This window comes from Coffea arabica, chromosome 5c, assembly GCF_036785885.1.
Source record: "Coffea arabica cultivar ET-39 chromosome 5c, Coffea Arabica ET-39 HiFi, whole genome shotgun sequence".
Classification (NCBI taxonomy): Eukaryota; Viridiplantae; Streptophyta; class Magnoliopsida; order Gentianales; family Rubiaceae; genus Coffea; species Coffea arabica.
Window position 1 is genome coordinate 963,971 of NC_092319.1, and position 25,203 is coordinate 989,173.

General features: G+C 38.6%; 2 protein-coding genes and 1 long non-coding RNA gene across 3 annotated transcripts; 2 read left to right on the top strand and 1 right to left on the bottom strand.

Moving 5' to 3' along the window:
- The first annotated feature begins 10,146 nt into the window (after nucleotides 1–10,146).
- On the top strand, nucleotides 10,147–11,947 carry LOC140007398 (cytochrome P450 94A2-like). Its single transcript, XM_072050163.1, has one exon. The coding sequence runs from the start codon at nucleotides 10,163–10,165 to the stop codon at nucleotides 11,693–11,695; it is 1,533 nt and encodes a 510-aa protein (XP_071906264.1). The 5' UTR covers nucleotides 10,147–10,162; the 3' UTR covers nucleotides 11,696–11,947.
- A 4,733-nt stretch (nucleotides 11,948–16,680) lies between these two features.
- Nucleotides 16,681–17,259, top strand: LOC140007399 (uncharacterized). The gene is made up of 2 exons (XR_011814709.1): nucleotides 16,681–16,821; nucleotides 16,955–17,259. It is a non-coding gene; the product is annotated as an uncharacterized lncRNA (long non-coding RNA).
- Nucleotides 17,260–17,813: 554 nt separating this feature from the next.
- LOC113690633 (uncharacterized) lies at nucleotides 17,814–21,647 on the bottom strand. Its single transcript, XM_027208624.2, has 4 exons — nucleotides 20,801–21,647; nucleotides 20,563–20,634; nucleotides 18,426–20,435; nucleotides 17,814–18,324 (listed from the first exon to the last, which is right to left on the bottom strand). The coding sequence occupies exons 1-4, from the start codon at nucleotides 21,645–21,647 to the stop codon at nucleotides 17,957–17,959; spliced, it is 3,297 nt and encodes a 1,098-aa protein (XP_027064425.2). The 3' UTR covers nucleotides 17,814–17,956.
- Nucleotides 21,648–25,203: the final 3,556 nt, after the last annotated feature.

The window sequence follows — 25,203 nt, forward strand, 5'->3', positions numbered from 1 at the left end:
CCGTTCTGGCGAGGACAGAAAGGAAGGGTAGAGAGAGATTGATTAATAATAGGGTAAAGTATGGACAGTGGCTTTACTGGCATTTCCAAAAATTTCACATCGATCATTGGGGGGGTTTGGGGTTAGATTATTAGTTCCCTGGGTGGCCTCAAGAGTTGCCGGCTTTTGAGGTTTACCTGGAATTAAGGATTAGTGATTTAATTTTGATTTTTTCGTTGAAAGAAAAAAATTACTATTTACCTCCATGTAGTTTTATCGAATGCTAGATGATCCCCTAAAAGTTTTAAAATAATATCATAACCCCCTATAATTTTATGTAAAGTGGAAAATAGACATTGCGCAATCAGTTACGTAGTTTATACCAGATACACTTTAAAAGTGCTTGTGATAAAATTTTAATATCCACATAATTCCCTTATAATTTGTATAAATATTTATTTTACCCCATGTGATTTTTGCATTTAAGTAAGGACACTATTGGTACTTCAATTAATGACATTACATAAGCTATTTTCCGTCAAATTTCACTTTATACAAAACCGTAAGGGGTGAAGTGAATATTTTGAAACATTAAGGAGGTCATATAGCAATTGATGAAACCACAAAAAGATTATATGTAATTTACCTTAATAATACTATGATGCTAGCTAGTAGTGCATTCAAGCTCTGTGCATACGTGCATGCAAGGTTTGTAAAATCGGGATCCTACGTAGGATCGATTTTAGTTTCACAGGATCGGATCGTAGGATCGGATCGTAGAATCGTAAGATCCTACCAAAAGTTCTTAATTGCAATTAAAGGTTGCAATTCTTTGATAAATTACAAATATACCACAAATATTTTCATTTATTTGCAAAATGGAGCTTCGTATTTCACAAATTTACAAAAAAATTGTAGGATCGTACGATCCTACGATCCTACACGATCCTGCACGATCCTGCTACGATTCTATGCGATCCTGCAAAAAATTAATATGATTTGCGATTCTGCATACGATTCGGATCGATTTTGGTTATCCGGATCGTAGGATCGTACGATCCTACGATCCGGATCGCGATTTTGACAACTATGCGTGCATGTGTGTGTGTGTGTGTAAATGTAGATATATTATTGGAGTCTGCTCAAAGGCATATATGAAAGCTCCTCCTCATGATTTGGTGCTTAGTACTGCTATACAGGGACGGAGCCAGAAATTTATTTTTGAGGGGGCTGAAGTGTATTAAAAAATTTTTTTTGTGACGAAATAAATATATTTAATAAGTAAAATTTAGAATCAATAATTATAAAAATAATAAAAACATATAATTATACATACCCAAAAATAAGTATTGGTAGTTGTTGCACTCGAATAACGAAGAGGAGGCAATTGCATTCTGCGAGTCTTCATCCGTTGAAAACGCTGCAATATTTGCTCATTTTCAATTGTTGCAAAAATATCCTTCTCGATGGGATTGCAGGAAAAAAAAAAAAAAAAAAAAGCACAGTCGGAAGATGGACCTCTGCTCTTACCTACCACCGTAATATAATGGATTAGGATTCCCAGCAGCAGTTACTTTGGGGCAGCTTCAGAGCTTTGCCAAGTTTATTTGCTACAAATTTTTTAAAAACTTTAATTATAGTAATCTCAAAAATTTCTCAAAATTTTTAAACTACACACTTCAAAATATTCAAAAATTTACGCACTTCAAAATTTTTTAAAAAAACTTCTATAGTAAGATACAGTAAAGTTTTAGACAAAGATCCAAAAAACTCACTTGCCAAACCGGGGCAACATTCGTAGCAGCACTTTTGTGAAGAGAATAAATGTTTGTTTAATTCCAACGGCACCACTCGTGACTTCTTGAGGCAGCAACAATTGACACCAGCTGAGCTGAGCTGAAGAATTGCACGCTTCGATGGGCCTTCTGTCCATTTTCCCAACGTCAGTCAAATCCATGGGCCATGGACACCAGCAACAATTGACTTTTCTATTTGAACTTTGGTCTACTCTTCCTTCTAACCCAAAAAAAAAAAATTTTGGCCTACTCTAAACCAAAATGTTTACTCTTGACTACAGGCAGTCACGAGGGTAAGAAATTAATTGACAAAGGAAACAACGGACTCAGAAAAATTGTTTTGACAAATTTAATCTTATCCTTACCGTCCAAATCTTGGGGGGGGCTTAAGCCCCCACCAGCCCCCCCTTAAATCCGTGGCTGCTGCTATATACTCCATCTCTGTCCTATTAAAAATGTCATATTTTTTATTTTGAAATGTCGCAAAATATTTATCATATTAAAAAAGTTAAAACATCTTTTTAGTCTCTGTTTTCAATATAATCCTTTTTTCTAATTATATGTATGTTATCATTTAAATTTAATTTTTGAATACATAAGAATAAAATTTTAAAAAAAGTACAAATATCACGATCAAATCACTATTGTTAAAATGTTAGATTCTCCAAATATGACTAAATAATGCGACGGAGACGGAGGATGTTTTACAACTTGCGACATATATAAAATTGTAGTAGTGCGTAAGCAGATAAATGCAAGAGTGGCTGATTGGCTGAAAGGGCTGATCATTGATGACGTATCGCTGCTGACTTACGGCCATACTTTGTGTCAGGAAATGATATTATGGAAGCACCAAAACTGTGTCGTGTTATTAATAAATGTCGGTTAGCTTTAATTGGATAGTTGGAGATATTTTTGTATAAAACCCTCAGGGTTGTAACAGAATGGGCAACGAAATTAATATCAAGTGGATTACTTCCTTTCTCTCTCCAGTCTGTTATATTTCTCTCCCTACTCCTTTCTCCTAAAACTTCCCCTATTTCCTCGCTTCCTCTATCACCGACCAATTTCCCTCTCTGATTCCGGCGAATGCTCCGGCAACCGACCCTCCGGACCTGACATTTGGTATCAGAGCAGCCGATCCTTGGCTGCTTGGGGACTACCATGGCCGAAAACACCAGATATCGAGCATTGGAGGAGCAGATTAGGAAGCAAGACGACAGGCTGCAGGAGATGGCAGAGAAAATGGCTGCCTCCCGGACGGCCGAACGCGACGAGTTACACCGGAAGCTCCATGACGAGTTAGAGCACAATAACGCCAAATTGGAGACAATGGTGGGGACCTTGGACCAGAAGTTCAACCAGTTGGAGCAGAAGCTCAATCTACTCCTGCGGGCAATGTCGAAGGAAAAAGGCCTCCTGGATGGCGAGGGGGCAACATCGGAACCTCTTCTCCCAACTCCCCCGCCGCATTTGAAGCTATTTTCTCCGAGCAAACCAGCTAGCCACCAGCAGGAGACCAGAGGAAGGGCGCTCACTCCGGCAGTGCCGCGAATGGAACTAACGGCTTTCTCATCAGGTAACCCTCGCGAATGGCTGAGGAAGTGCCAGAAGCATTTCTTGAATTACCAAGTACCACCTAACCAGAAAGTAGACTTGGTTGAAATGTTCTTGGAAGGAAAAGTTGATAACTGGTTTCAGGGCGTGAAACTAGCTAAACCGGAATTGTCTTGGGAAGAATTTAGCGAATTGTTGTGTGAAAGATTTTCAGGCAAAGGTTCACTGGATATAGTCGAAGAATTCAATAAATTGCAGCAAAAAGGGACAGTTGAAGAATATGAGGAAAAGTTTGAGGAGTTGAAAACACTTATGCTAATCCGAAACCCCAAACTAGACGAGTCTTATTTTGTTTCCAGTTTTATAAGTGGGTTGAAGGATGAAATCAAGACCATGGTAAAAATGTTCAAACCTCACACCCTACCAAAAGCATTTGAGATAGCCGAATTACAAGAAAACGCCCTGGAGACTCAGTCCAAGCAGTTCAAATCCCAGGCTAGACTTGCAGTAGCACCTAAATTTGGGATGTTTAAGAACCAGGCAAGTAGCCAAAACCAGGCCAATTCATATAGGTTACCTGCGATTGTTCCCAACACCAGGAATACTGATCAAGTACACAGAGAGATTGGGAAAATATCAGCCGAGGAACTACAGTATAGGCGCAAACATGGTTTATGCTATAGGTGTGGGGAGAAGTTTGGGGTGGGGCACCAATGCAAACCTGGTAACCTGAACTGTATCAGTACAGAGGAAGAGGAAGAGGCTGCATTTGAAGACGCAGTGGGGGAACAAGATGAGTATACAGGCAGGGTGGGAGAGCTTGCGGAAGTGTCCCTGAATGCCCTGTCGAGTGCTATCAAGAGGAAATCCATCATGCTGTTGGGGAACTTAGGGGGCCTGCCAGTTAAGATCCTAGTGGACACCGGAAGTTCCGATAGCTTTATAAACCATAAGATGGCCAGTCTATTGCATCTACCTTATCAGGCAGTGAACCCTTTCATTGTGACCCTGGCCGATGGTACAGACATCACGAGTGGGGCAATCTGTCCCAGGGTGACATGGATCATACAGGAAAATCAGTTCCAGTTCGACTTGAAGGTGATGGAGCTTGGAGGATGGGACATTATCTTGGGGGTGGACTGGATGTATCAATTTAGCCCAATTACTTTTGATTTTCACACCCTCAGCATTGCCCTTAGCAACCAAGGGCAGTTACTCCATCTGCAAGGTCTCATTAATCAACCTGCAATGGAGTTAGTTCGGGGTAAGGACCTCAGACCATTCATAGAGGCAAAACGCAGGGAATGTGCCTCCTTGCACGTGGAGTCCAAGGGAGATCAGAAGGAGATTATTCCAGAAGTGGTAGAGGAAGTCCTGCAACAGTACTCCATGGTGTTTGCTACTCCCACAGGATTACCTCCAGAGAGGGAGCTTGACCATCAGATTAACCTTAAGCCAGGGGCTGAGCCCTTTAAACTCAAACCGTACAGGTATCCTCACTCCCACAAAACGGAGATAGAAAAACAAGTGGCTGAAATGTTCACCAATGGGATCATTGCACACAGCACAAGTCCCTTCGCTTCACCAGTGTTGTTAGTAAAAAAGAAAGATAATTCCTGGAGGCTGTGCATCGATTATAGGAGGTTGAATGACATGACTGTTAAGGATAGATTTCCTATTCCTAACATCGATGAGTTGCTGGACGAGCTACATGGCACCAAGTACATGTCTAAGCTGGATCTCAGAGCCGGCTACCATCAGTTGAGAGTGAAGGCAGTAGATACGCACAAGACTGCTTTTCAAACACATCATGGGCATTTTGAGTTCCTGGTGATGCCATTTGGGCTCACTAACGCTCCGGCCACGTTCCAGTCATTAATGAATAGGATATTTCAGCCTTTCCTGAGGAAATTTGTACTCGTCTTCTTCGACGACATCCTGATCTACAGTCCCACCTTGGAAACTCACGTCCAGCACCTACAAGCTGTCCTTGAGATACTGGCTACAAACAAACTCTATTGTAAGAGGTCTAAGTGCTCATTTGCGCAGACATCTATAGAATATCTGGGACATGTGATCTCTGATGTCGGTGTGAGTATGGATTCAGCCAAGGTGGATTGCATCCGGGATTGGCCTACACCCAAAACAGTCAAGGAATTGAGGGGTTTTTTGGGCTTGACCGGATACTACAGAAGATTTATCCATGGTTATGGGTTGATTTGTAAGCCTTTGACTCAGTTGTTGAAGAAAGATGGTTTTGCGTGGGACCTTAAGGCTCAGTTAGCCTTTGAAGACCTTAAGAGTGCCATGATCACTGCGCCAGTCCTAAGCATGCCCGATTTCGAGCTTCCCTTTGAGATAGAAACGGATGCTTGTGGGGTGGGCATTGGCGCAGTCCTAATGCAGCGGGGGCATCCGATAGCCTTTCTTAGCAAGGCTTTATCCCCTCAGAATTTGGGACTCTCTGTATACGAAAAAGAACTGTACGCCTTAGTGCTAGCAATCACCAAATGGAAACATTATCTCGTGGGGCATCATTTTGTCGTCAAGACCGATCACCAGGCTCTCAAGCACTTGCTGGAACAGAGGCTCACCCACCCCTTGCAACACAAGTGGCTCACCAAACTACTTGGACTCGATTATGAAATCCAGTACAAGAAAGGCTCCGAAAATGGGGCAGCGGATGCTCTATCCCGAAAAAGAATGGAGGGAGAAGGAAACACCCATAGCCCAACACATCACCTGAGTGCCATCTCTGCCGTGCAGCCAGCTTGGATGCAGGAGTTAGTTGATAGCTATGAAGGTGATCCAACGGCACAGCAGAAGCTAGCTCAACTACTTCTAGACCCCACAAATGACCCTGATTACCAATTAGACCAGGGGTTGCTTAAGTACAGAGGGAAGTTGTACGTGGGATCTGCCAATGATATCAGGAACAAATTGATTAAAGCACTGCACGACTCTGCAGTGGGAGGTCATTCGGGCCAAAGAGGGTGCTTACAGAGAGTACAAGCTCTGTTCTACTGGCCTGGAGTACGGAGGGATGTCACTCAGTTTGTACAGTCTTGTGACATTTGTCAGCGCAATAAACACGAAAACCTTCCTTACCCGGGACTATTACAGCCTATCCCTATACCCCAGCAGGCCTGGTCACATATCTCCATGGACTTCATTGAGCAGTTACCCTCCTCCAAAGGCTATGACACCATTTTGGTAGTGGTAGATCGACTAACCAAGTTCAGTCACTTTGTCAAACTCACACATCCGTATACCGCTCAGCAGATAGCCCGAGCTTTCCTCGACAATATATACAAGTTACATGGCCTGCCTGAGTCCATCATCTCTGACAGAGACAAGATCTTCATTAGCAGATTTTGGCAGGAGTTGTTTCAAATGATGGGGATCAGCTTGCACTATAGCTCTTCCTATCACCCCCAATCGGATGGGCAAAGTGAGAGGGTGAATCAATGTTTGGAGACCTACCTTAGATGCATGTGCAGTGACCACCCCACTCACTGGAGTAGTTGGCTACCAACCGCGGAACTCTGGTACAATACCAACTTCCATACCAGTTTGCAGGTCACACCCTTCGAGGCATTATACGGGTATAAGCCCAACCACATACCCTTGGGGCCATTTCACGACAGCATCATACCCGCGGCAGCCAACATGTTGCAGGATAGACTTCAAGCACTGTCCCTCATCAAGGAGAACTTGGCAAAAGCTCAAAATCGCATGAAGTTTTTCGCAGACAAGCACAGGACGGAAAGGACTCTGCAGGTTGGGGATTGGGTATTTCTCAAGTTGCAACCATATCGACAGCAGACAGTGGCCATTCGTAGTAGTTTGAAGCTCGCTGCTAAGTATTATGGACCCTTTCAGATTGCGGCCAAGGTTGGGGCCGTCGCATACAAACTGTCGCTACCAGAGGCAGCCCGCATTCACCCCGTTTTTCATGTATCACTGTTGAAGAAAAAGATAGGAAACACTCAAGCCATTGAGCCTCTCTTACCAATCCTAAACTCAGCTGACCAATGCTTGCTGCAGCCTGAGAAAGTCCTTAGGAGGAGAGCCACCATGAGGAACTCGCGGCCGGTCATTCAGTACTTGGTGAAGTGGAGCCACCTGCCGGAGTCTGAATCTTCTTGGGAGGATAAGGCGTTCATTGACAAGCAGTTTCCGGGTTTCCAAGCTTGAGGACAAGCTTCAGTCTTAAGAGGGCGAGATTGTCAGGAAATGATATTATGGAAGCACCAAAACTGTGTCGTGTTATTAATAAATGTCGGTTAGCTTTAATTGGATAGTTGGAGATATTTTTGTATAAAACCCTCAGGGTTGTAACAGAATGGGCAACGAAATTAATATCAAGTGGATTACTTCCTTTCTCTCTCCAGTCTGTTATATTTCTCTCCCTACTCCTTTCTCCTAAAACTTCCCCTATTTCCTCGCTTCCTCTATCACCGACCAATTTCCCTCTCTGATTCCGGCGAATGCTCCGGCAACCGACCCTCCGGACCTGACACTTTGCATGAGTAGTGGTTGAGCTAAGGGCGGCTGTGCTGGTGGCGGCCACACTTGGGCTTTGCATAAATTACTACTTAAAATAATACCATAATATTTTTGTCGCTTGAATTCTAACTTAAAATAAAAAGATTCCCCAATCTCTTCCCATTTGTTACTTTATAATTTTTCAGCCGCCAGCAAATTAATGGATGGATATTTGTCTGCCATGCACCATGCAGGGTGTGAAGCCCGTTTGAATTTCAACATCAAAATTTTACTAATTGATTCTTCAAGTTTTGTAATGATTTCAGGTAGAATTTAAACATCAAATTTTACACATAGAGCATGGATTCGCACTTAATCAACCTTGACAATGCACTATTTACAACTAAAATTATCAAAACTCCAAGCTCAAGGGATAAATTACTTCGGGAGAGAAATGTAATTCTGATTCTCAATGTTCGGCCTACGTGCCAAATTAGTCCCCAATATTTCAGTCAGGCAAATCTAGTCCCTAAAATTTATGTGTTTTTTTTTTGGCAGATTTAGCTTAATTAATGAAAAATCATCATACCTAATAGTTAACATGAAATTCGTCTTAGTAAAAAAATTTGCATTTTTAATCCCTAATGTTTCAAGTTTCGAGGATAAATTACTTTGGGAGAAATGTAATCTTGATTCCCAATGTTAGTCCCGTGTGCCCAATTAGTCTCCAATATTTAGGTCAAGCAATTCTAATCTCCAAAGTTTGTGGCTTTAATTAGACATATTTAGAATAACTAACGGTTAACATCAAATTTGTGTTAGTAAAAAAATCTTGAATTTATATTTTTAATCCCAAATGTTTCAAGTTTCGATCATTATGGTTTCTTAGATTTTTGGATCATTGATGATCTGTCGCTGCTGAGGGCCATACTTAGCAGCAGTTGAGCAAACTGCTTAAAATAAGATTCCCAAACTCTCCTGTTTGTTAATTTGCAATTCTTACAGCCGCCAGCAATAACGGATGGATATCATACAGAGAGTATCAAGACTGTTAACGTCTTAATTAGTGCTGAGTATTATATCTGGACGGTCGACACTGCTAATTAATTCTTGCTAATAAATGATGAATGGATTAATTTTTCTTGCACTAATAGTGTTTACGCTGAGGAGTCTAAATACGTGATACTGTTAATCACAACTTACATTTGAATTTCAAATTTTATATTAATTTTAATTTGAATTTAAACATCAAGTTTTGTACGTATAGTATGTATTCCCTCTTACTAGTGTGTGCATTATACATTGTTGGGGCAATTTTAATTCGTAAATTATTAAACAATGAAAAAATTTCCCTAAAAATAGTAAGGACTAATTTCTCAGGGTAAAAGAAAAATGCTACTTGTGATTATGCTTCTGCCGTGCGACAAGGAATTTGGTGAATATTCCAGTGATTAGAAGTTATAATTTGAACGGTTGTGATTCTGAAATTGTTCCAAAAATTTAGGGCTTGAGATAATTTCTTATAGGACTGCTTAATTAATTTGCCTTACCATATCTACTGCCGATGAACGGCATTTTGTTGTACTCCCGGGGCTGAATCTTTTCGCCAAGTTTTATATCCTGTTTGATAATCCAGTTTAGCACTTAACTTTAATGGATTCAGATCTTAGTATATTCAGATCGTTTGATAACTAAAAATTAAACATATGAATTAATTAAATGGTACTAAATTTTCTAGGCAAAACTTGCTTCCAAAATTAAGTGATAAGCAATTCACTTATCACTGAATGTGATATGCACTCAAATGTATTAGATTTAATACTTAACATTTCAATAATTCAATGGATTCACACTTTAGATTTTAAATTTCAAACTTCAATTTTATCAAACGCACCCTTAGTCCGATGATTTACATGTTTACAAAGTAAATACTATATAACTTTCTCATCCTAACAAGAATAGTAAGAATCTTAATCAAGCTTGAAAATGCACAGTTTATCATTAAAATGCTCAAACACCAAGATCAAGGGATAAATTACTTTATACGAGACCGAAGCTAATTTGCATGACATATTGGATATGCACAGACGCATGCAATGACCCGAAAACAGGCAGGATAAGCACTGAAAGCAGCGTAGGCGGGACCCCGGGAGAGAGTGGTGAAGACTTTACCCAATATAAAACTAAAGAAATCCAGCATAATAATGGAACCAGGTGAAACTAAACAATTCTGGCAATGATTCGTGGGACTGTAAAGAGTACAAATGCAGCTATATAAACACGAAGATAAACAAACCATCATCCACGTTAGTTGGTTTAAAGAGTTACAACATATCTATACAATGTTGAACATTGAGATTTCATCATCGCTTCTGTTTTGCCTCCTTCCATTGTTCTTGCTGTTCCTCATCAGCTTCATATTTACTTTCAGAAGCAGCAAGGAGTCCAGCTCTGAGCAGCTCCCCAGATCATATCCAGTAATCGGCTCATACCTTTCAGTTTTGGCAAACAAGGACCGCCTCATTCAATGGACGTCAGACATTGTGAGAAGCTCCCCCAACTTGACATTCACCCTTCGCCGCCCTCTGGGCTATTGCCAGGTCTACACTGCCAACCCCGCCACCGTCCAACACATCCTCAAATCCCATTTTTCTGTTTATGAGAAGGGGGACATCTTCCGCGCAACTCTCTCGGACTTCCTAGGTGATGGCATCTTCAATGCCGATGGTGATAAATGGAAGTTCCAAAGGCAGATGTCCAGTCACGAATTCAACACCAAGTCCCTCCGTAAATATGTCGAGACCGTGGTAGACACCGAGCTCTCTCAACGCCTCATTCCCATCCTCGCCGCGGCAGCTGCTGATAAAACTGTTCTGGACTTTCAAGACATACTCCAGAGATTTGCATTTGATAACATCTGCAAAATAGCTTTCGGGTATGATCCTCAGTATTTGTTGCCATCTCTCCCTGTGGCCGAGTTTGCGGTTGCTTTCGAAAACGCAACTCGGATTAGCAGTGACAGATTCAGTTCGCCTTTTCCTTTAATTTGGAAGATCAAACGGGCGTTGAATATTGGAGCAGAGAAGAAACTCAGCTCAGCTGTCCGTCATGTTCGGGAATTCGCTCAGGAGATCGTCAAAGAAAAGAAGCAAGAACTCAAAGAAAATTCAGAATTAGAATCAGGCGATCTGTTGTCCCGATTCTTGAGCTCGGGTCACTCGGATGAAACTTTTGTGACCGATATCGTGATAAGCTTTATCTTAGCTGGTCGGGACACAACATCTGCCGCATTGACATGGTTTTTCTGGTTAGTCTACAGCCACCCAGAGGTCGAAAAGGGAATTCTGAGAGAGATCAGAGAGAAGTCCGAATCTCCTTTGTACGATGAAGTGAAAGACATGACTTACACTCATGCTTCACTTTGCGAAACCATGAGACTGTATCCGCCAGTTCCTTCGGATACCAAGGAAGCGGCCAAAGATGATGTTTTGCCAGATGGGACGGTGGTGAGGAAGGGTACCAGGGTTACCTACCATCCCTACGCAATGGGGAGAGTGGAGGCCGAGTGGGGGTCGGATTGGGAATCCTTCCGGCCCGAGAGGTGGTTGGAGAGGGATGCACAGTCCCCTGGAAAATGGAAATTCGTGGCTAAAGATTCATATCACTATCCTGTATTTCAGGCTGGGCCCAGGATTTGTCTCGGGAAGGAATTTGCTTTCTTGCAGATGCAGAGGGTGGTTGCTGGAGTGTTGCGCCAATTTAGGGTGGTGCCGGCAACGCAGGAAGGAGGAGTTGAGCCTGTGTTCATCTCGTACCTGACCACCAAGATGAAGGGCGGTTTCCCTGTGAGGATTCTGGAGAGGGTAATTAACTAATGAATAAAAATGTTGGATCGCCACTACTTGATCGTTGAATTAAGCAACAAGCAGCAGCAGTGGCAAGTTTGACTTTTGTGGGGTGCTGTCTGGGGATTAATTTTTTTTAGTTTGGATGCATTTCCATGTCGGATGCTGTCTTGTGGAATAAGTTATATATTTCTGTGCTTGCATGGATTTCCATGGTTCCGAAGTCACTAAATTCAGTACAAGTTCTTGTCATCAGGCAATTTTGAGCCCTCTGAGTAATGAAACTTTTTAGTATTGTTGTTTTCCTGATTCATAAGAGACTAGTCACTAGTATTTATATCCCACATGCAGGAAGGGGAAAAAAATGGAAAAAGGGACAAACGAACATGACATTGGGCCTGAACCACTAAGATCTGCCATAAAAAAGAGACCGTAGGTCAGGTCGAATCTCACCAGTAGTGAAAAAATTTTAAAAGAGGTGTCACAGCACTCTTTTGATCTAATCAAATCTGTATACTTAGGGATGATAACGGATGTGAGTGCCCGCGGACACTCGCCCTGCGGGGGCCTATTGGGGTGGGGGGTGGGGCGGGAGCGGGGGGAATTTTTTCCCCCCATTTAGAAACGGGGCGGGAGGTGGGGGTATACTCCTCTGCCCCGCCATCTGTTTGGGAAAAAAGATATATATATATATATATATATATGTGTGTGTGTGTGTGTGTGCATAATTATATATATATATATATAATGATATTATCAATTATACTATTAATTATACATGTCTATTAATAAAAATTATTAATTATTTATACTAAATTTATTAATGCATTTATATTAAATTCCCAACTACACGTAATACAATAACACTTTTTTCTAAAAAAATACAATAATAATTTAGTGATTGTATTTGTATCAATAGTAAAAACTTGATTATTTTAGTTATATTTGTTTTATTATATTAGATTGTATTCAAATAACTTTTGTTTAATTATTTTTATGAGTTTCAATTGTGAAGTTACAATGAATAATAATTTGGTGATATGTTGATATTTTAGTACTTGATTATTCGTTCAAATTTAATTATAATAAAATTATATAATAAATTTTTTTTAACCCCACGAGTACTCCCGCGGGGGAAACGGGGCCGGGTGGGGGCGGGGAGGGGCAAGCGGGGAGCAGGGGCGAGGGGGAATTAATACGCAACGGGGCGGAGGGTGGGGGAGGGATCCCCCGCCCCACCCCCGCTTCATTGCCACCCCTATGTATACCTGGTAATTCTTTATACAGCCTCTTTAAGCTTCCTTCCTAAGATAGATTAGGTTATACAAATGTTATGATTGCCAGGAAAAAAAAAAAAAAATGACATTGGGCCTGTGTGCATATTGGGTCTTACGAAAAAGAAAATATAAACACACACATACACCCAAATAGAAAGAAGATTTGGCTGGGCTTGCGAACATCTTGAGCTTTGGTCGAAGAAACCAAAATGGGCCAAGTTTAGGGGTGGACTACTGTTCTACTACTAGATAACTAGAGTATTTCATCAAGGTGTTACGGTAACATTGTTCCGGAAATGAATATGAATAGCATCTACTGTAGTATTAAATTAAGAAAAACATATTGTTTTTTTTTTTTTATAAACCATCGATATTCGCATTCATTTTACGATATGTGACTAATCTTGTTTGACTTGGATTGAATCCCTTACGGAAAAAAAATCTTTTAACGTTGTTCTTTCCATTTCCATTGAAACCTGATACGTTATGGCTAAGGATGCAAGCCCTTACGGGGAAATGAAATGGACACTAACACAAATTACTTGGGTTTGACATCCTTGCTCATGACCAGTCATTGAGATGAGTCATATATATATATATATATATATATATATATCCGTGGATTCCATCCAACCTTGGGAGTGAATGATTTGGATAGAAAAGAAGAGAAAGATTGATTTTCCTTTGTTTGATAGTTTTAAGTAGGAAAGAAAAAAAAGGAAATGAGAGGAAGAATAGTGACAAAAATGTTTCCTCCCAAATTAGAAAGAAATGGAGAGAAAGTTTGGAGAAAGCTTGTTAATTTTTCTAAAATGCCTATTTTATCCTTAAAAATGCCTTGAATAAATATTTAATGACTTTCATATCCAAAATCATTCCACTAATTCTCAAAACTCCCAAACAACATAACAATCTCTTCTCTTCTCTCATAACTTAAGGCTTTCCCTTCTTTTCTTTTCTATCCTAAACTCCCAAACTAAGCCAAGCTCAGCAACGGAATAACTTAATTCAGTAGTGTTAATTGTGAAACGCCCAGTGTCAATTTCAAGCTCCCTCTTTCTTCTTTTCTTCATCCTAACATTTTAGAATCTCTCTTGAATAAAGACACAGTATTCAAATATAGCTTTGTAAAGTTCACATGCAACCCTTGATGAATTTGGTAGTGCCAATTGAGAAACAGTGCATCAGTTAACTTGGCAACTTATTTGGTGGTAATAAGAAGCAAAGGAATAAAAAAAAAAAGAACTTATTTGGTTGTGATACTAACAAAAAAGCTAGGTAGTCATGTACTCACGTTAGGTCAACTAATAATTATTCAAGAGTTATTTATTTATTTGTTTATTTTTGACAGTAATTACTCGAAAATTTGCCGAAGGGTTTGCTTGTCTTTATATATTAGTACTCATTTCTGGCTTTTCCCTCCCTCTCTATCCTTTTTTTTCTCAATTTTTTTCAACAAAGGAGGGGTAGGACTTAAGAATTGGTATGCTTTATTGATAAGTCACAAATTGTAAAATGTTTTTGACATGTACGTAAATAATTCATTCGATTTCTAAATTAGAGATGCTTTATATATAGATGTTTTTTTTTTTTTGGAATCACAGCAGATATCATTCCTTTAGGAATTAATTTGATTAAGAGCTTTGCTTGTTCAGTAGGCAAGCTCTCCATTACTTCCCATCGTGCAGCCATCTTCAGATTGTTTAATAAAAATAAGTCTTTCAAAGAAGGGAAAAGTGCTAATAAAATTGAGTTGTTCCCCTTGACTATATATACTAGGCAACTTGTTATTTCCATCTTGTCATTGAAAACTATTTCTGCACTAGTACGTTATTATTAAATTCAAACGATATTTTGGAAATAATTTTTCTTTTGCTAGTTGTCGAACAGATTGATTTCAATTGCAGACACTAGCTCCAATTTAATTCCTTATACTGCGCGTGTAACCTTTTAATACAAAAGATGATTGAAAAATAGTTGAAAATTGCTAGAAATTCATAAGTACAATATCCTAAAACTTTCTTAACCCAATTGAATTTATTTATTTATTTTTTGATAAAAAGCTAGTTTCATTAACGGATTGCTGAAAATTGCCCAGCACGATTTGCTTCATGTAATTGCTCTAATGGTAGATTAAACATACACTTGAAATTACAAATATGCAATTTAACAGGTATAAAAGATCTGAAAAATTATGAACATATTTGAAAAATATAAGAAATTTTAAAATTGTCTTACGATAAATCGTCGCAACTCCCTTCCGTATATGTTGCAATCACCAGATCTGCTAATTAACGACTTTAAACTCCAATAATGATGATGAAATATGTCAAAATAAATATATGATCCAAAAATATATCAAACCTGACAATTAGAATTAAAATAAATTCAGATCTAACTATAAAACAAAAATATATAACATAAAAATCTCCATAAGAATACCCAGAAGAATTCTCACTATAAATCCCTAAGAAAAATAAAAAACTCTCACTATAAAAACTTAGGAGAGGCTTTATTAGAGAAACAAAATAAATGAAATTCAAATGAAACGTGTCAAGTAATGAATCACCTTATGTAATATTCCAATTCGTCCCAAGAAGTTAGTCCCTGGCTGAAGTTCCAGGAAAACCTAATAATTTGACTTGGAACGGATGGCAGAAATATATGGCTTTTCCTGCTAAGTTGCCCAGAGATTCTTTGCTAGCTGAGATCATCTCGCTGATTCTTAAACACCTCCTCCCGTAGGAAGATGAAGACATTTGCCTTCAACATATTCATTTTTTTTTTTTTAGTTTTCTTCTTTCTTTCCTCTTTTTCTTTTTATCTTGCTGTTTCATACACCACTTTTGCCTCAATTATGCACGCTCTAAAGTATAAGCAATATACGTATACAAAAGAGGATAATTTCTTTGTCATACCAGAAAATGCAAACGTCCGATTTGACCCGGCAGAGTGCATGTGAAAAAATGGTTAATAAAAATATTTACTTACAAGCAAGTCAATAATAATGTCCATAGACACTATCCAAATAATTAGGCCGGCCATGGCTGCGACAGGAGGGGAAGAATCTTCATGAAAATGTTGATGAATGAAGAAAAAAGGGGAACACATTCAGATTGACGAAAAACTAATTAAGATCAAACTCAGCTCTATTCTCCTAGACATAGCGTACAAGAAATTTATCATCATTGAGAGTAATTTCTACTTCTTCTCATGACCAAAAGACAAATTTAATTGCATTAATTAAGATCTCAAACTATGATATGATATCCCTAGGAAAATTTGTTAGGTCATATCATCTTCTTCCTATCATAACCCTTTGCAGTTTCAGGGGCATTTTATAAGAACTTTTATAAACAACTTATTGTTTTAGAAGTATGTCTTAACTCGTGATGACGATTGGAATCGAATCCATCCAAACTTATTTATTACCAAAAGAGAAAACCCTTTGTCAAACAACGATTTTGAGTCTTTGTCAAGGGGATTGCATGGGAGTAGAGCAATTAAGACCCTAAGCGTTTGAACGAAATGAACGAAAATTCAACACTAGTACTTCCAATTACGTATTTTGATTTGGACAATTACAGAAGTTTGAAGACGAGTGCATAAATTATTGTAGTTAGAAGGAAAAAAAAAGGGAAAAGTATTCGAAGTACGTAAGTGCATCATCATTTTAGGGTGCTCAAACCCTATAAATATGCCTCGAGAGCTAGGCGGCTAAATATACCAAATCAAAGCTTTTAGCGAGATAGCTGCGTTCAACAATAATGGCTTCAATTTCTTCTTCTCCGAGGGCTGCTGCGGCCATCCTTGTTGTCTTAGCCATTGTTCTCATTCCAACGCTGATGTTGCCATCTGAGGCAGCGAGACCAACCCGAGGTATGAAACGCCTGATTAAGAATTACTGGAACAAAAACTTTGTCAATGTATTACTACAATAATTGTTCAAGAACAAAATAATTTGACTTGTTTCATCATCTGTTTCTGTATAATAATTTGGTTCTGCATGCAGAACTTCTGGCGCGACCCCCAATCTGCCCTGCCTGCGTTTGTTGCGCACCACCGCCCTCCCCGAACAAATGCTGCCCCTGCGTCTGTTCCACACCTGGGGGACCCCTTGTACCTGTTGCCGGAACTACTTCGCCATGACTTCTTGAGGGCGCAAGTTTGTTTAATTTGCTACGGAATCCTGTAGCTGTGTATGCACTTCTAGCTTATCTTATAAATAAGTGTATGAATAAGAACTTCTCAGATTATGGATATCATGTGGAAGTGACTTGCGTACTTTCCTAATGAATCAAGGGATTTTGGTTATCAGTTTGCTTATACTTTTACTCTGCTTACCATACTAGAGTTACCCAAAGCAGACATTTTGTTTAACAGCAAAAGAGTTTGGGATTATTCTCATCTGTTTATCCTCGAAAATCAGATTATACACAAAGTAGGTCCCAAAAAAAGAAAAATAAAAAAAATAATGAGGAAGATTAAAATCTGTTATCAATTTAATAAATTAAAGGAAATTACAGGTTACTGTGGCTAATAAAATCAACTGGAATGTAAAACCCTCCTAATATTATGACAAGAATTAAAATAATTGCTTCCTTTTTATTTTTCTTTCAATTTATCTAATTTTTAATATTCATTTTTAAGTTTTAAAATAATTATTGATTCAAAACTATTTATGGAAGCAAATATATGATTTTTATAAAATAATAAGCAAAAACTTTTTTCTATTTTTTTGGATTACTTGAAGGTTAATAAATAAAAATATGTTCTTTTTTTAATGCAATATGGCCTCAAAAAGGGCATTTTCGGCATTAAGGGGGGTTTTTGTTAAATGTTTGATCATTCAAAGGGTGGGACCGTTATTTGGACAAATTACAGGGATTGATTGGTAATATGGTCAAAACTCAGGGAGGTAAATGTAATTAACCCTTATATATAATATGACTTTAGACCTCCCCATACGAAGACAAGGCTAGTTATATACAATATGACTTTAGACTCACTAGAACTAGTAATTTTCTAGACCTCCTTTCGAACATGACAGCAGCTGAGTTTTGATCTTCTTTAGATCTGCAAGAACATCATGCATATTGCTTCTCTCCCTTGGAGATTCCTTTGTGCAATTCACAGCCACTTTCATGATTGATGAAATGCAGTCCAGCTTTTCATCGAAGTATTCATGATTAGGCCTCAGCAGATTAGCATCTACAACACGAGCCAGTCCATCCGGCATAGAATCACTCACCCAACTCTGCAGGGTCAAATTTTCGCCAAACATTTCGTCACTGGGACTTTTTCTTGTAAAGACTTCCATAATCATGATTCCAAAACTGTAGACATCGCATTTTGTTGATATTAGTCCTTCCAATCCATACTCTACAAGAAAAAAAAAGTAATCCAATGATTTGGAATTTGGGATTTCCAAGATTAACCGCAAGGCAAAAAAGCAGAGTAGCTGTACCAAGAAGAAGCTATACCTGGAGCAAGATAGCCAAATGTGGCTAATGTTTTGGTGTATGTAAAGCTGTCCTCATGCCCCAGCAACTTTGCAACACCAAAATCACTCACATGGGCAACCATATCGTGATCAAGTAGGACATTACCGGGCTTCACATCACAATGAACCACTGGTGTCGAAAGACCGTAGTGCAGATATTGCAGTGCACATGCCACATCAATCAATATGTCTAATCTCTGCTTGATTTCAAGAAAATGGTTTTGGGAATACAACCATTTCTCAAGACTTCCATTAGGCATAAACTCAAGCACCAATGCTTTGAAGTCTTCGTTCGAGCAGCTGCTAATGACTTTCGTCAGATTTCGATGACGAAGGCTACGCAATACTTCACATTCTGCATCGAAACTATTGAAGGCTCCTTCTTGTTGAATTTTAAACACTTTAACTGCAACAATCCTCCCATCATCAAGGGTGCCTTTATAAACTGATCCAAAACTTCCTGTGCCCAACAGATTGCTCTCATTATACCCGTCCGTTGCTTGTAGCAGTTTGTAATATGAGATTCTTTCCTGTGTTGCAACTGACGATAGAACTCCTGCACTGGCAACTTGTTCTTTCTTTGCGCGTCTTAGATAAATGAATCCCAGGAATATGGCAAGCGCAACTGATATAAATGCTCCAAGTGCAACAGATATAGTTCTACGCAGCTTTTTGGTCCTCAATCGGCCACCTGAAATACCTGGGCATGTGGGAACGTGGAACCTAGGTGCTCCACAGAGTGCTTCATTTGAAATGAAGGATTCTCCAGTGAAGTTTGTAAAAGGGCCCTTGGACGGTATTTCGCCACTTAAATTGTTGTAAGACACATTGAAGTGTACAAGATACCGAAGGTTCGACAATGACATTGGAATCACACCTGTGAGATAACTGTGTGAAAGATCCAACCATTCCAAGCTCAGAGTCGTGCCAATTGATTCCGGAATTGATCCTTGCAATCTGTTGTATGCCAAAGAAAGGTTCTGCAAGTTCACCAAATCTCCGATGGAGCTAGGAATACTACCTGAGATCTCATTGATTGACAAATCAATCAAAATTGCTGCCTTTAAGTTCCTAATCTCGGGAGGTAAAGTTCCACTGAGTGAGTTTGAAGGGAGGTCAAGCTCTAACAAATCTTTTAGGTTCCATATAGTGGTAGGCAGACTAGAGCTTAGCACGTTGGAATATAGGCCAAGATATCTCAAAGTAGTAACATTTCCTACGCACTCTGGAATAGATCCCGATATTTGATTTTCTCCAAAATTCACTACGTCCAAGTTTTGCCAAACGCATAGATAATCAAGGGAGGTTTTGCTCAACTTGTTGTCGTGAAGATCTATCCCTTGAAGCTTTTCCAAATTTTTCATGGTAATTGGCAGCATCCCGCTTAACTGATTACTGTACAGACTTAAAGTGGTCAGGCTACTCAAATTGCCAATTTCATCTGGAATGCTGCCTCGTATGTTGCATTTGAATGCATAAAGACCTTCGAGCGAAGTTGAAAGATTGCCAATAGAATTTGGAAGAAAGCCATGAAGCGGATTGTCACTCACGGCGAGTACTCTCAAATGTTTGCAATTTGCCAAGGAATTGATCCAGCCCAACTGTGTATTGGATGAAGAGTAGTCACTCATTAAATTGTTGCCACTTAGAGATAGAAATTCTAGGAGTCTTAGATCCCCGAAGTAATGGGGAATGGGACCAGTGAAATTGTTAACAGAAAGTTCTAATATTTTGAGTTTGGAACAATTTGAGATAGAATCTGTTATTGATCCACCAAAATTGTTGTTGTTGAGATAAAGGTCTTCTACATTTGGAAGCCCATTACCCACCCTTGAAGGAAGATTGCCTGAAAGTTGGTTTCTTGTAAAAGAGAGAAATCTAATCTGTGACAAATTAAAGATCTGCATTGGAATGAAACCAGTCAAGTTATTTGACCCCAAGTCGAGTAGTTCCAAATTGCATAGCTTGCTGATCTCATGGGGTATTGCACCTACCAAATCGTGTTACCATCATTAGCACAAAAGAGTTGTAGCTATATGAAGATCTCTGAGTGCTTCTAAAGTTGCACCATTATAATTTTTTTTTTCTTTAATTTTGACAATCGTCACCTAGTCTACCTGTTATGCTGTTGGCACCAATGGCAAATGTTTTCAGCATAGTTAAATTACCCATCTCTTTTAACATTTCACCTGAAAAAAAAAAGTATAGTATACAGAGATGTTAAGAAGATTCACATATGTCATCTAAATTTGGAAGATTCACCTTTAAAACTTCTATCATGACACTTACTTAAAGTAGTGTTTTTTTAATTTTTCGTATTCATATTATTTTGGTCATAGAGAAATAGGGCGTTACCTTCTAAACCGTTTGAGGTTAGATACAGTCGCTCAAGTGCCTTCAAAGTGCCAATTTCTTTTGGTATGAATCCAGTGAAGTAATTCCCAGAAAGGCGCAGCACTTGAAGTTGGGAACAGTTGTATATGCTTGATGGTATTTGACCATTTAACTTGTTCCGCGACAGGTCAATCCACTTGAGTCTCTGAAGATGGCGACACATATCATCTGGAACGCTACCAGATAAGCTATTACGCTGGAGGAAAATCAACTCCAGCGAGGAAATATTGAAAATCTCTATTGGAATATTTCCGTGGATATAGTAATTGAATGACAGACCTAACGTTTCCAGCTTGGAAACATTAGCCAAGGAAGTTGAGATGAAGCCAGTGAAACTGTTGTTATTCAGAGACAACAGTCGAAGTTGATGAAAGGAACCAAACCACTCGGGAAACTCTCCACTGAGATTGTTGACATCTAAATCAAGCACTCTCAACCGGCGTAACCCAGCAAATTCATGCGGCAGTTCTCCATGGAAATTATTTCTGCTCAGGTTAAGGGAAACCAGAAATGACATATTTCCCAGCTGTGATGGTATGATGCCGCTAAGACTCATATTGGAAAGATCCAAGGCAATTACTCGACGGTGACGAGAGCCGCAAGTGACTCCCACCCACTGACATACAGGGGAAGAAACAGACCAGTTTTTTAACAGGATTTGATGAGGTTCCTGTGAAGTGATGTGAGCTCTCAACGCAAGAAGAGCATCTTGATCAGTGGTAATATTGGTTGTGGTCATGGCTGAGGAAGCTGAAACAAAATACAGCAAGAAGAGTCCCTGAAGGAAATGATAGAAAATTTTCTCCATGGTTAAGTGAAATGGAGACGGCAAGTGGCGTACCACTATTTTATAAACAGCTTCTATCCTTTGGCATTAATATTAAATTGTCTTACTGATTTACATTTCTGGGAATTTTCTCTTAGTCAAACCTGCCATCGTACCATAAATTCCAAGGTTAAGAAGTTTGAGACTGCATATTCATACAATTGAATGCCGGATAGTGCTGTGGTACCGATATCAGTAGGTGACTTAAACATCCGGTTTTCTTTTCTTTTGTGATAGTTTACAGTCTTTTGCATCCCTTTTTTTGTGAATTAAATAATGCATTCAAAGGTACATGTAACTTTTCTAACTAAATCGGTAAGATTGTCTTGTAAAATAGTAAGTTTTAAGTACTTAACAAAATTTACTTTTTTTAATATTGAATCTTACCATTTATGCAGTGAATTTTACTATATTTTTTGTTTTCAAATCAATTGAATTTAAAATATTTGAAGATGTGACTCTATGGGCTAAAATGATCCGTTGACTTGAAACTAGTGACTCTTGGTCATTCACGTTACTTTAATTCAGATTAAAAAAAAGGAACTGCTATTAAGAAAAAGGAAATCTTCTCCTTGCATAATCTCTACTATTGAATCTAATGGCTTGTTTGGAAGATAAGATTTGAGTAGAAAAGAAAAGAATGGAAGAGAAAGGTAGATGTTTCCAATGTTTGGAAGATTTAAAGAAAAGAAAGCAACTGATTTGGAAGGAGAAAAACAGCAGCTACAGTTAAAAAACTTTTCCATCCCAAATTGGGCAGAAAAAGCAAAGGAAAGCCGTGGAGAGCCTGCAAAAAATTTTGAAATTGCCCATTCTATTCTTGAAAAGTTATTGAATGAAATTTTTATTGATCAATATGTCCAAAATCATTTCCTTTCTTTCATAAACTCTCGAACAATATTAAAATCTCTTCTCTTCTTTTCTTATCCTTTCTTTTCTCTCATAACTTAACCTTTCTCTTCTTTTCTTTTCTATCCTCAGCTTCCAAACTAGCTATAAGAGACTACCCAGGAAGGGATGCTATGGTTATTTGACTTTAGTGGTGGATACCCGCCAAATAGATATGAAGTTAGAAAACATACCTGTAGTGAGTGAGTTTCTAGGTATCTTTCTAGAAGACTTACTTGGATTGCCTCCTGACAGAGAAATAGAGTTTACTATCAATTTGTACCAGGTACTGGGTCCATATCTAAAATCCCTTACAGGATGGCTTCAGTGGAGATGAAGGAATTGAAAAAACAATCACAGGAATTTCTAGAAAAGAATGTTATCAGGCTGAGTGTATCACCTTCGGGAGCTCCAGTATTACTTGTAAAGAAAAACAATGGTACTTTACGACTTTCTATTGACTATTGGGAGCTAAATAAGGTGACAGTGAAAACTAAATATCCCTTACCTGGAATTGATGACCTGTTTGATCATCTAATGGGAGGAAAATATTTCACCAAAATTAATCTTTGGTATGGCTATCATTAGCTAAAGATAATAGCTGAGGATATTCGAAAGATGGCATTCAAAACTAGACACAGACATTATGAGTTTGTAGTAATGCCATTTGGGCTTACCAATACTCTAGCTACTTTGATGGACCTAAAAGCAAGATTTTTCAGCCTTATTTGGATACTATGGCATGTGGGTTATTATGAATAGGTTAACAAAATTGGCTTACTCTTTGCCTATTAAACCTAGTATGGGTACCGAGAAGTTGACTAAACTTTACATAGATAAGATCGGGCAACTGCGTGGTATTCCTATCACTATTGTATTTGATAGAGATGCTCAATTTATTTCTCAATTATGGTAAAGTTTACGTGACAGGTGTCAGGCCTGTGCAATAATAAAAATAAACCTAATTGTCAATTAAAATAGCCAAAACCCGATTTCAAGTACTGGAGCAGGGACTTTAGGTGTGCAATGGATTACTTGATTCACCATGTTCCCGAAGAGTTTGCTTGATCCGATATACTCGAATGGGATGGCTTTTACACAAATAATTATTAATTTGTAAACAGGGCAAGTAGGGTCGTATCCTCAGGGACTGGGGGTATAGGTCTCTTTAGAAATTCAAAGTAACACAGGGGATGTTTTTATATAAAGGGTGACAATTAGAACAATTCAACTAAAAAATAAAATAGCCAACTAAAAATTAAATGACAATTCACTAAAATTAGAGTAACAATAATTAAAAGTTTAGTTAAGAAATAACTTCAGCAATGGTTCACCTAATTGATCATCGATGCACAAGCAATTCCAATTATTTATTAATAAATAGGTTATAACTGCCAAATAAGTGATGACAGTCAACCTTTCCTTACCGCGTCAGTGATTAAGGTACGCCCGTTAACCACTGCTCTAATTGAGAAATAATCCTAGATACGCCCGTAAGATTTAATTCCCCAATTACCTTACGTATTAGAAGAGCCCTATTCTAACCAAATAACGCACTACCAGGGTTATTTTAAATTAGTCCGCGTATTCCCCTGACACAAACCCAATCATACCAATTGTCACTAATTCAAGGCAATTAAATAATTACAGATTTAATGCCCTAATTGATAATAGATTACCAAATTAACTAATTATCCGGATCCAAGACAATCAATTAATTAAATGACCATAAGCACTGCAATCGGAAAATATGCAAATACCAATAAATAAGAGAAAATAATAAAATTAAATCGATCTCATAATTTTAGATGACCCAAAACATCTATTGTTTCTTGACTAGACAAAGGGGTTTAGCTCATTGTTGATGAGAAAAACCCATGCAAAACTGAAGCGATAGTTGCGGCCATTATTTGCGTTTGAGAAAGCCCAATTTGTCCGAACAAATGAAAGGAAAACGAAAGTTAAAGAGAATGATTGAATCTCCTAATTGCTCCTGACATCCGAGGAATGAAAAGAAAACTACTAAGAGCTAAACAAAAAAGAAAAGTCAAAGGCTAAGCCATCAAAGTAGTGCTAGTTCTCTGCGCTGTTTTTTTTTTTTTTTTATCTAATACCTAACTACTCTAATGCTTGGCTCCTGTGTGGCGGCCCCTCCAGCGTAATAGAAAACTTCAGCCTTTTCGTCCTTTTTTCCATGCTGTCTTCCGCCAAATAACCAAAAAGGGGTCGCGTCTTGACGTTCCAAAAATGTCCCTGCTACTTGAACTCTTTCTTGATGATTGCCAAATTGGCACTTGTTATGGTATTTTCGTTCTACTCCCTGAAATAAATGCAAATTACCAAAAGTGAGTAGAATCTAACAATTAATCCACATTAGGTCAGGTAATAGGGGAAATTAATAATAAAATAAATGATAAAATTGTAACCTATCAATTCTCTCCACACCTAAACCATGCTTGTCCTCAAGCATGAGAACAACAAACAAGCACCAATATTTGATAATGGTCATTGCTCCATCTACCATATTGCCAAGATACCAAGAAAAACATAAATCAAACATCAGTGATCAATATCCAAGAAACATCACCTCGATTAGCTTCTAAACCACAAACTCCTGCAATTCTAGGTTAACTAATCTAAGAAAAAGGAA

What these genes read in the sequence shown, in the direction of transcription:
- LOC113690633 (XM_027208624.2), bottom strand. Translation starts at nt 21,647, where the DNA reads ATGGAGAAAATTTTCTATCATTTCCTTCAGGGACTCTTCTTGCTGTAT. An exon ending in AACCTCAAACGGTTTAGAAG is followed by an intron (nt 20,635 to 20,800) that starts GTAACGCCCTAT and finishes TTTTTTTTTCAG; the next exon opens with GTGAAATGTTAAAAGAGATG. An exon ending in TGGTGCCAACAGCATAACAG is followed by an intron (nt 20,436 to 20,562) that starts GTAGACTAGGTG and finishes ACGATTTGGTAG; the next exon opens with GTGCAATACCCCATGAGATC.
- LOC140007398 (XM_072050163.1), top strand. Translation starts at nt 10,163, where the DNA reads ATGTTGAACATTGAGATTTCATCATCGCTTCTGTTTTGCCTCCTTCCA.